The sequence below is a fragment of the Montipora foliosa genome, chromosome 2 (assembly GCF_036669935.1).
Source record: "Montipora foliosa isolate CH-2021 chromosome 2, ASM3666993v2, whole genome shotgun sequence".
In the NCBI taxonomy this organism is placed as follows: domain Eukaryota; kingdom Metazoa; phylum Cnidaria; class Anthozoa; order Scleractinia; family Acroporidae; genus Montipora; species Montipora foliosa.
The window spans coordinates 14,178,906-14,191,405 of record NC_090870.1 but is presented as its reverse complement, the minus strand read 5'-3'; the positions used below and the strand labels follow the sequence as shown (position 1 = coordinate 14,191,405).

At 35.4% G+C, this 12,500-nt stretch overlaps 1 protein-coding gene and 1 long non-coding RNA gene across 3 annotated transcripts in view; both read left to right on the top strand.

The window, feature by feature from the left end:
• Window positions 1-9,442, top strand: part of LOC137992525 (uncharacterized) — an 11,895-nt gene extending 2,453 nt beyond the window's left edge. The window contains exons 2-3 of one of the 2 annotated variants that reach the window (XR_011121708.1): window positions 8,441-8,544; window positions 9,413-9,442. This is a non-coding gene — a long non-coding RNA (uncharacterized lncRNA). Of the gene's footprint in view, window positions 1-8,440; window positions 8,549-9,412 lie in introns of both variants that reach the window. The other variant, XR_011121707.1, reaches the window with a different exon arrangement.
• Window positions 5,687-8,409, top strand: LOC137992514 (ATP-dependent DNA helicase pif1-like). The gene has a single exon (XM_068837883.1). The coding sequence runs from the start codon at window positions 5,794-5,796 to the stop codon at window positions 7,765-7,767; it is 1,974 nt and encodes a 657-aa protein (XP_068693984.1). The 5' UTR covers window positions 5,687-5,793; the 3' UTR covers window positions 7,768-8,409.
• Window positions 9,443-12,500: the final 3,058 nt, after the last annotated feature.

Sequence of the window (12,500 nt, the reverse complement as noted above, 5' to 3'; positions counted from 1 at the left end):
AGTGTTTCAGCGAAACAGCTAAAAGGAGCCTTGCAGGAGAACATATTTGAGAATGAGGCTCAGCCATGTGTTATTGTGGATCTTGATAATAAAGAATCAGTAGATGACTTGCAATTTCGATCTCGTTATGCTAAGTTTGTTTATTGTAAATCTGTAAGAAGGCGTCACCAAAGGGATCGAGAACCAAGCAGAATTCCAGTGAAGCAGTTATCACGAGCCTTGCATAAGAGCAGACATTTCAGGAAATTTGTTCGAAAATATATTAAAAAGAACGTACCGAAATCTTCTGCCATGCATTTATTTACCAAGTTGAGTGTACTTAATCGTAAGTTAGACTATATGTTTGTAAGACCAAGGTCTGCTGTCAAGAAGAGGAGTATGAAAAGGAAATGGTGTACAGCACATCAAAGGAAAAAAGCTAAAACTTGTGGTCGAAGAGTGAAATTTAAGTGTAACTACACTTCAGTAAGATCTGTTTATAAGGACGTTGACCATAGAATGAATCATACAGAGTTCAAGCTGTGTAATGATATTGAGAAAAACCCTGGGCCCATTGATCATACCAGAACTATTCAAGCGCCTTATAGTCAAGGCAATGTGGAAGTGTTTGGCGAAAATGCAGGTACTCAGTGTGTAGCAATGTCTCTTACTTCACTGATTTATAATTACAGGAGAAGTATTAGCTCATCAATGGATTTGGTTAACATTATGAATATTGGTAATGAATTGTATTCTGGATTATCTAGACTGTCCAGACAAACTTTCCTGTTATTGACTGAGTTGCCGGAAGTGCTGAATGTGTTTAATACAGATTATCAGCTTCAGTACAGTTCAAGTTATAGTGGTACTGTAAATGGCAGATCCATTATACATGATTTAAGTTTCTGTATGCCTTTGGTTGATGCTTTGCTGACATTAGTAAGACAAAACTACCAATCGTTTCTTTTAACAATTGAGTGTAGTACTGTTTCTATGTACTGTACTCCAGATGGTAAATTTAAAATATTTGATTCACATGCTAGAGATGCGTTAGGTATGCCTCATTCTCAAGGAACATGTGTGTTATTAGAAGCACAAAGTATACATGATGTCATATGTTATTTGCAAATTCTGTATGAAAATTCAAATACTTTGTTTGAGTTGATTGGTGTTGAAATAACAAGACTAGAAAAGGAGAAGAATCACCCAGTCAATGAGTACAGTGAAACCACTCAATCAGAACTTGCTGATGATGATGGAGCAATGGTGCATATTTTAGTAAGGAATGATGACGAGTCTTTCATAAAAAGATGTTGTGCTTTATCATTTTATTGCATTTGTTTTTCAGTGATTAAGGCATGCACTTACTGGAATTCACAAACTCTAGATGCAATTATTGACCATGGAAATGAGTTTTATCAGAAACAATTTGCATGTTTTGATGCAAATTGCTGTTTAAGAAAATTTCCAAATAAACTTCAAATATATGATGCAACTGTTGATATTGTCTTTACAACACAGAAAGAAGGCATATTTAGTTGTGCATCCAGCAGTAGCAAACTGCTCCTCGAAAACTTTATTTTGAATAACACAAGTGGCAATACTGGATTTATGATATGTTTCTCAAATTACTGTGTAAGTTGTATATTTCAGCACAATTCTAAGGGTAAAAGTACTAAGTACTACTTAGCAATATTCGATAGTGACGGAACACTAGATGAATTTCAAACTGTCAATGACAATAACCTCCTCCTTCAAGCTTTTGCTCATACTGTTAAAAAAATTAATACAATTAATGATTCAAAGGTAGCATACATTATCAGATTTCTAAACTGTTACAGTAATTTGCCAAGAACTTTAAAAGAAAAGGTATTAAGGAAGCACAAATCTAATCTGCACAAAAGATCACTTGCTGAGAAGCGAAGAGAAGATTATGCAAAAATGGAACCTAGTGCCAAACGAAAATACTTAATTAACAAAGCAGAATGGTACAAATCATTAGATTCTGCAGAAAAAGAAAAACTCTTGTCTGAGAGAGCAGAGTGGTACAAATCATTAGATTGTACAGAAAAAGAAAAACTTTTGTCAGAAAAAGTACAGAAGTACAGATCACTAGATCCTGCAGAAAAAGAAAAAGTGTTGTCTCAAAGAGCAGAGTGGTATAAATCACTAGATCCTGCAGTAAAGGAAAAACTCTTGTTTGACAGAGCAGAGTGGTATAAACTAGATCCTGTAAAAAAAGATCTGATAACTAAAAATAAAAAGCGGAAGTATAATGCAATGGAACCACTGGTTAAGGCACAACACTTGAACAATAGAAAAGAGGAATATTGCAGAATGGATCCAATAAAAAAGCAAAAAGTAATTAAGCGTATAAGTGATGCAGCAAAAAATTCTAGGAAAAAAAATGTTCAGCATAGTTTGGATCACTACATTTCAGTATTTCAGAATAAGATCACAGAGGGGCCATATTACATATGTTCAGTTTGTCATAGAATACTATATAGAAAAACAGTTATGTTACTTAAAGAGAATAAATATAGTGTACGCCATCTTTTCACTGAGATAAAGTCATTTGATGACAAACAATACATTTGTAGAACATGCCATGCGAAAGTTTCAAAAGGACAAAAACCATGTCAAGCTGTATGTAATAAACTGGAAGTTGATGAAACACCACCAGAACTCTCAGTACTAGAAAAACTTGAACAAATATTAATAGCACAGAGGATAGTTTTTGAAAAGATAGTGGTAATGCCTAAAGGCCAACAGAGGAAGATTAAAGGAGCAATATGCAATGTACCAGTTGAATGTGATCAAACATGTAGAACATTGCCACGTCCTCCTGAAAGGTCAGGTATAATCCTGTTGAAACTGAAGAGAAAGATGGAGTTTAGGGGCCATGTTTATTTTCAAGCTGTGCGACCTCAACTGATATTAAATGCTCTGATGTGGCTCAAAATGAATAATCCTTTGTATGATAATATATGTATAGATATGAACAAAATAGATAGGCATCTTACAGTATTACAGCAAAATGATGTTAGTTTAGAAGATTCAATTTTGAATAATGACAACCACTCCAGTGGATCTGGCATAAGTGATGACAGTTTATCAAACAATAAAAATAGTAGGAAAGACAGCACATTTGCAGATGAAGAAAATGATGATCCTTTAAATGAATTTCGAGCACCAACAAGTGAGACTTGCTTACAGTCTGTAATACCTGATTATCCTGTAAGTGTTGAGCAAAATGATGTATCGTCTCAAGGAAACGAAGTGTATGCTATTGCTCCTGGAGAAAGTAAACATCCAGTTTCCTTCATGGCAGACAAACAATGTGAAGAACTAGCATTTCCTGTTTTGTTTCCAAAAGGAAAGTATGGGTACTCCGTCAACCGAAAAATAACGTTGTCACCAGTTAAGTACTTCAATGCAAGACTTTTACATCACAGTGGTAGATTTGCTACCAATCCTGAATATCTCTTCTTTGCTCAGTTCATCATAGAACAGAAGAAAGTATCAGATAGCATCAATATTGCTTTGAAAAAAATGCATGGGCAGCCCATTACTGCTTCTCAAGTAAGATCAAATAATATGCACAGTTTACAAAATCTCATTTGTCAAAATCAGGCTTATTTATTTTTGAGACAAATTCCAGGAACACCACCTTATTGGCAAAAATTTATGTATGAAGTAGTAGCTATGGTAAGACAGCTTGGGATACCAACATGGTTTATGACATTATCCTGTGCTGACCTTAGGTGGCCTGAACTTTTTCAGATTATTGCAAGAACACAAGGTAAAAATCTCACAAATGAACAAGTTGATGCTTTGTCTTATAATGAGAGATGTTCAATGCTCAATGTAAATCCTGTTGTTGTTGCTAAGCACTTTCAATATAGAGTTGAAACATTCTTCACTGAAATTCTGCTAAGTAATACAAACCCAATTGGTAAAATAGTATACTATGCACTCCGCATTGAGTTTCAGATGAGAGGCTCTCCTCATTTACATGCGTTAATATGGACATCAGATTGCCCTAAACTAACACATGATACTAAGGAAGCATATATCTATTTCATAGATGAACATGTGCAGGCATGCCTTCCTGATCAAAATGAAGACTCTGAGTTACATGAGATTGTAAAAACCTATCAAAAGCACAGTCATTCAAAGACCTGTAGAAAATACAAAAACATGAAATGTAGATTTAATTTTGGGCACTTCTTTACTAACAAAACTATTGTGGCTGAACCTCTTTCTGATGATTTAGATCCAGAAGTAAAGACAAGTACGATAGACAGACAAAAAGAAATCCTTAGACTAATTAAAGAAAAAATAGATGAGGTGTTAAATCCCAGTAAGGCAAACTATGATCCTACTTTAACAGAAGCTGATATTTTCAAATCTGTAAACATAACTGAAGAACAATATTACTGGGCTTTATCCATTTCACCTGACTCAAACTATGAGCTGCACCTAAAAAGACCAATAGACAGCTGTTTCATTAATAATTATTTTATTGCTGGTATTAAGGGTTTTAGAGCAAATGTTGACTTGCAACCTGTATTTAACCACTACAAGTGCATAACTTATGTGTGCTCATATTTTACCAAGGATGAGACTGAATGTTCACAGGCAATTATGAATGCTGCAAAGGAAGCTAAGAACGAAAACTTGAGTGTCAGGGATAGCTTAAAGAGAATTGGTGCTGCTTTCCTTTCTACTAGAGAAGTTAGTTCACAAGAATGTGTTTACAGATGCATGCCTGAACTATGGTTACGAAAAATATTTCCTGCAACAGTTTTTGTTAGTACTGACCCACCAGAAAAAAGGGTACGTATTGCAAAATCAGCAGAAGAACTTGATGAACTGGATAATGAAAGTACTGACATCTTTAAATCTAATATTATTGAGCGATACACTTTAAGACCACAGTGTATTCCCTCTGTAGATAGGCTAAGTCTGGCAGAGTTTGCTGCATACTATTATAAAGAATATAGAAAGGACTGCCAAGAAACAGGTGATGCTCAACCTGAGGTTTTAACTGACGATGCCATTGAATTACACCACGATTGTGATCCAGATACATTTCTTCCCAACAAAATAACACTAATGAAGACGAATGAAATTATGAAGTGTAGAAAAGTCAAAGCTGTAATAAGATATCACAAGCCAAACAAAACAAAAGAACCTGAACTGTATTTTCATCATCTCCTGATCCTGTACTTCCCATGGAGGGATGAAAGAAGTCTTTTAGGAAGTGATCAAACATATGCTTCTAAATTCTATGAGCATAAAGTACAAGCTGTAGTGGAGCGAAACAGAGAGAATTTTGAGCCTGATGCTGATGCTGTTACAGAAGCATTTGAATTTGTTAGAAATAACCAGGGCAATACCACCGACTACAGCTATGATTCTATGAATGACCAAGAAAATGCAGATTTACAATCTGAAGAGCAAGGTGATTCAGTACCAAATGAGTCGTTTAATGAACAATTACCCACACATCTTGTTTCATCGTCAGAAAGTGAGAATAATTCAAACGTAGGAATAACAATGTACAACCAGCCAACAGAAATAAGTGATGATGAGCTACGGGAATGTGTTAGATCATTGAACAAAAGACAGCGCTATGCTTATGATATAATTCTTGCCTGGTGTAGAAGTAGAGTGAAAAACATGAATAGTCTAAAACCCGAAGAAGTAAAACCAATATATTTATTTATAACTGGTGGAGCAGGTGCTGGTAAAAGTCACTTGATCCAAACAATCTACCACACTGTCACAAAGACTTTTAGACATCCTCCTATGAATCCTGAATTACCTACAGTTCTTTTAATGGCACCTACTGGGGTTGCTGCTATTAACATAGATGGGACAACAATAAACACTGCGTTAGCAATTCCCAAAGAAACAGGTGATAATTTACGTGCAATGTGTGACGAAAAGAAAACACAGATGAGAATGTCGCTAGCTGACCTGAAGTTGATCATAATAGATGAAATTTCTATGGTTGCCAACACTACTTTGCTTCATATCCATCAAAGACTAACAGAAATTTTTGGCACATCAAATGCACACTTGTTTGGAGGCATTAGCATTCTTGTTATTGGTGATATGTATCAACTTCCACCAATACGCAGGAAACCTGTCTTTGCAAATTACAAAAATGATGTGTTTAACCTGTACCACCCATGGCACCTATTCACAATGATAGAGCTTGTTGATATAATGAGACAAAAGAATGACCAACCATTTGCTGAACTTTTGAATAGGTTTCGCACAGCAAGTCAAACTGAAGAAGATATCAAGTGCATCCAATCTAGATCTATTGATCTATCAGATGTTAATTACCCATCAGATGCTCTTCATATTTGGGCTGAAAATAATCCAGTCAATCGACACAATGAAATGAAATTGCACCAAATACCTGCACAGTTGTTCCACCTTAAAGCCACAGATCAGTACCCTGTTAATGTATCACAACAAGCTATTAACAGAATTTTAGCTAGACCCAGGTCTGAAACTGGTGGACTTGATGCTAATATTTCTATAAAGGAAACTGCTAGAGTTATGTTAACCAATAACATTGATATTTCGGATAGACTTATAAATGGTCAACTAGGAACTGTTGTTAGAATTGAAGTAAATCAAAATATTAAAAAACCCACCATCATCTATATAAAATTTGATGATGCCAAAGCTGGCAACAGTTTAATTCAAAAGAGTACTAACAGTTTTGTGCGACAGAATAGAGTTGTACCTATAGAACCTGTCCTAGCAAAAATTAAAATACATCCAAATAAACCTTCTTCTCCCGAAATACAGAGAATGCAATTCCCTTTGACATTGGCTTATGCTGTCAGCATCCACAAAGTACAAGGATTGTCACTTAACAGTCTTGTCATTAGTTTTGAGTTGGTCAAACAGAGATCATTCAATTATGGTCAGGTATATGTTGCACTGAGCCGAGCTACCACTTTAAATGGTATTCATATTCTAGGAAAAATTAACAGCAAACATGTGAAAGCAGATCCTCGGGTACATGAAGAATACAAAAGACTGCGAGAAATGTCAAAAAGCAAAGGAACTAATGAAAAATATAAGGACAATGCAACGCTCACTATATGTCTCTTAAACATACGATCACTCAAAAAACATAGTGTAGATATCAAGTATGATGCAAACATAAAGAATAGTGATCTAATTGCATTGACAGAAACACAACTTGTACCTCATAGCAATGATACTGACATAAAATCTCATCTTTTACCATTCACTCTCTACCGGCAAGATCATCCTACTGATAGATTTTTGAGTTTGGCACTGTGTACCAGAAGATCAATAGAAACTAAGGAACATGAATACTTTCCACAAGCAAATGCAATGAAATTTGTAATAATTATGAATAGATCAACAACTATGTGTCCCAAGTTTACAGTGCTTTTTCTTTACCGAAAGAACAACTCAAATATAATAGAGTACGTAAGTCATCTACGAAATATCCTTGGCACTTATCCATTTGACATCATTCTTGGTGATTTCAACATCAATTACTTAAATGATGATAGCATTAGACCATTAAAATCTTTAATGACGTCTCTAGGTTATTCACAGTTTGTACAAAATGCAACTTTTGTCTCATCAGGAAACATACTTGATCAAATTTACTTAAAATCAACAAAATTTGACATCATAGAGAATACTGTAATTAGTGTCTACTACTCTGACCATGATGCCGTTAAAATATCCATAAAATATAACCAAGATACCAGTATTTAAACATTTATATTTATTTTAATTGTCATGCAAAGCATATAATTTATTTATAGCAATAACTGTCAATATAAATTTCAATGTAGAAATGTGTCTTGGCAGGAACCATGATGCTGTTAAAATATGCATACACTAGCTATAACTAAAATGATATTATGAAACTTTCATGCAACGATCTTTTACAATGAAAATGATGAATTTTTCTGGAGATTTTGAAAAATAGGTGTCATAAAGATGTCGCAAAGAAATCATAAGTTCAGCTAGAATAAAACTGGAAATTCATAAAATCCTAATCTACCATAGTATCCTCAAAAGCAGACAGCTTGGTGCACCACCTTCATATCTTTGGTAGGTTTCCTCATAAATATTATCAACATTTATCTATATATTGTTATTATTATATGATATCATATGGATTAAGCAAAGCAAATTAAATTTAAGACTCTACAACCAATGGAGAGAAAACCATGTTACACAATTTTATAATTAATTGTTTTGGATTAGTAAGCAGAGATTTAGATAATCATATGTCAATTAATTTGAAATTATTAAGATAATTTTTTTCTAGAAGTTGGTAAATTCTATGAATTCCTTTACCAAAATGGATCATGTTCATATGCCACAAGAATGTCCAATCTTGCCTAAGCACCTGAGGAGACAATCTTTTTTTCTAAGCTAGAATTTCCCATAGCCGGAAGGAGAGACTTGAAAGGTCTGCTGACAAGCATTTTACAAGGCACCACCATATGGTGCCTCACGCCCTGTCTGTGCCCCGCACCACAAGTAGGTAAGTTTAGATATTATTATTTTTCACCTTACTCAGATATTGTGAGGCTAGAATTTCAATAACTATAAATAACAGGCATGCTTCTCATGTAACATACCAGTTCAGACCACCATTGAAGGAAAACTGAAGGTTAAAATCGACAATTTCTCCAACATTTTTTTTTTGGAAAGCTTAACATAACTAAAGTTAAGTTTATGGTTTTTTCTTCTTGTTTCTTGTTTTTTTGTGAAAAAATTACATTCGGAGATGGGCTTTTCCCACTTTTTCGACATTTTAAGTGCGGGCTAAAAATTAAATGAGGCGCCTGCTGTGACGTATGATATGGGGAACAGAGATTGCATCATCAAGAGAAACAAGGTAAAGATAAGTACTGCTTTGGATATTTTCTTTGTTTCTTTGCTGTTTCTTTGTGAACTCAGTATTAGCAACAAACATCAGTCTAAATACTGCTTCTATAAGGCGGCATTCTCGCATGTCTTCCCCACAATCATATATCATAACCTGTAAAATTACCGTTGATCCTTCCAGTCTGAGCCGCAATGCTGATGGCCCAAAATTGCAATAAAAACATTTTTTATGTGGAAAAATGATGAATATGCCAGAAAAAAGTTGAAAAGTTATTGTGAATGGTTTAAAGCATAAATAAAAAATGCTTATTTTTTGCATTCAGTTCACCCTTTAAAAATAAAGATAAGAATCATGATAATATTATAATCATTATAATATAATAATTATTATTATTACTATTACCATTATTATTGAAATACCATTAAATACCATTATTTACAATAATAAAATAATACTTATTTATAAAGATAAAATCTGGATTCTTGTTATTAATATCTTTTTCTCTTTTACATGTAGGTGTTAGGATGAATATTCAATCAATTAGTTGTATCAAGGATTGTAGGTAGGACTCTTACTAAAGGAACTCTGATTTCTTTTTTTCTTGGTTCGTTTTGCATGTGACATGCTGAAAAATAGTTGTTTCAAAAGTCCCCAGTTGTCTGTTATGTAAATTTCTTTAAAACCAAAAACACTCGAGTTAAACTCACATTCATCTTCCGTAAAGTAAAAGTCCTTAAACTTTTCTTATTTGCTTTTTCTGCAGAAATACAATGTACATCCAACAAGAGAACATTCTTAAGCTGTTAAGTAAAAACGCAAGTGAAGTTATGATCCTCACAGTTATCAACGCAATCTTAGCAATTGCGTAGAGAAGACTGAAAATTTCAGGACGTCAACGGGATCTGAACCCATGACTTTGTGATACCGGTGTGGACACTCTATTAACCAACTGAGCCATGAAGCCACTGTCTTAGGGAGCTGGTCATTTGTGGATTCCAGTGTTCTTGTGATGAATGAATCAATGAACAAAATGGTATACTGATCATTACTGATCAAGTAAATGCTCGGCATCTACAGCATCTATGATGAGAAAGACATGAGCAGATAGGCTCCTGTTATGGTTTGGGATTTCCAAAAGATTTAGATCAAGAGACTGCAACAGTATCCTGGAAACACCTTAAATCTGAAGGAATGAACCGTTACGCTGACATATCGGTAGTACTTTGATAAAATTTGACAGCAGAATGAAATTTGGACAAACAAGACAAAGAACATTGATCTTCGATCAGGGCAAAAGAAAGCTACGAGTAACAACCAAATTGTGGCCGCCAAAACCACAGAGATTAATTGGCGTATGACAGAATAAAGTCCAAACTCTAAACGCGTTAAATGGATTATTCAGTATTGCACGCATGTAAGACTTATCTCCTCAACAACATTCAAGCTTGAACAGTTACCGCGGTCCTATTACGTTGTCGGATATCACAAATTTGTCACGTAACAATTCCTTTAACGGTTTCTAAACGAAGGAAAAATATGGCTTGTATAATGCCTTCGAGTAACTCACAAATGTCTATCTGAACACTGACTTACGGAACATGCTTGAACCTCTTCAGATTACAGGTGAAACAGTTAAGTCCGCCAATGATAAAACAACATGGCAGGCAAACCTGAGCCGTTCGGACACAAGTTAAACCGCTGATCAAACGGAATAAATTAGACCTCCATGAGCGTACGGTAAAGCGCATTTTACTTTTAACTTGATGTTTTGTATACTACAACATAGATCTTTAGAAGTGACGCTTGAACAAATTGGAATATGATATATCTAAAATTAAGAAGACTGATAACTAGAAAGAATAAGATAAACTTGTACATATAGATAATAGTATAGGGCAGTGAAAACTGACGCGTTTAGTAAAGACATACTTATTTCCTACTTATGTCCAACGTGATGTCCTTCTCTAAGTGAACGATTATCGTTTAATTCTTAATTTTGCTTTTGAATTTAATATTATCGTTAATTTAAGATTCTGTGTCTCCCCATGATTGTGGTAGTCAAGAGAAAATAAGGAAATAAAAAAAGTTATAACCGGGTGGATTGGATTCGAACCCGAAGTTGTTTTATAGGAACCGCTTCTTTCCATCGCGCTTCCCCCGCTTCTTTCCGCTTCACCACTGAAGGCATTTTCAAACAAACGTGTATGTAACATCTGTCATATAATATACTAGGATGAGGAAAAAAGTCGGCCAGAAGTTGTGGCCCTCACCTTTTGAGAGTTTTAGCCTCCGAACCCTCCTGTTAGTCTCATTAATAAAATTGTGACCCTCCCCCAGTTGAGCCGAAAGTAGTCGAACGGTTTGTTAACCAATAACAATTCTATGTTCTTTTTGCACGTACAAACTTTAATCAATAATAGAGATAATCTTGCTTTCCATGTCGTGCACGTTCTATCAGATTTGGTATTTACACAAGAATGTTCACTGATTTGTAGACGCATCATTGTTTGTCGCCCGACGTATCATTGTCGTCATAATCGTCCTTAAATCACTGTCTTCATATCTGTTCGTTGTCACTCTCGTCGTAATCTCTTGATCTGTATCACTTGTTCTCGCCGTGTATCCTGTTGCTTCTTCCTTCTCATCAAAGAAAAAGGGCAAGTTCGCCAGTACACGGTCCACCAAGAAGGCTGAGTAGGCTGAAGGCCAAATCCAAACAACTGGATAATGCAAAGGAGAACGCCATCCACCACTGTGCATGTTACTTACTGATAAGAACCACACATTAAAACCTCACGATAACACTGTTATAAAATATGAACTTAAATCGAATGGAAAGAAGCGAAAAATCTTTCAACAAATTGAGGAAAAGTTAAGATAGATCTAGAATTAGCAGTTCTCTCCAATGGAAAAATTAAAATTGGCCGAAGAACGTCGCCACATGTTCAACGAGGATGTCATTTCACTGTGCTGATCGTGGGGCTGCCAGACGCAAGGCTAGTTAGTACGACTAATTCGCAAGCTCACTGAGATTCGGAGCAAAGACTCAAAATAGCTTTCAGGTTGATTATGGCACCCTTAAAGAGGAAATCTCGTTCGAAAAAACAGAATAACAAATAAGTAACCCCGTGCGCTGCAAACGGAAGGCTGTTCGTAACTCTCTGCTAGGACGTTTCAGGCGGTTTTTGCAAAAGATCGCTCCCTGGCTTATATAAAGGACTCTCTTTGCGAAAAATTTGACATACCCAAGAGAATCGTCTTAAATTTGAAACAAAGAGAAGAGAAATGGGCAGAATTATTGGTACCCCCCAAATGTCACATCTCAGTTTAATAAGGAGTGACGCAAGAGGACTATCTCGCAGGCTTATTCCAGGCAAGGAACGAGGTGAAGTCAACAAATTCCTCCCTGGTCGACGATAAGAAAACAAGTATGATTAAGAGGATGATGATGTTGCCTGGAGTGAGGAACAAGACGAAAGTGATGATGATGTCTGCAGCGATTTCTGGGGGGGGGGGGGGGGGGTACTGCAGCAAACCAGTAAGAGTCATCTTCGTCATATATTGAGATTATGGTCCATATTGGAATACATTCCTCAGAGTCCAT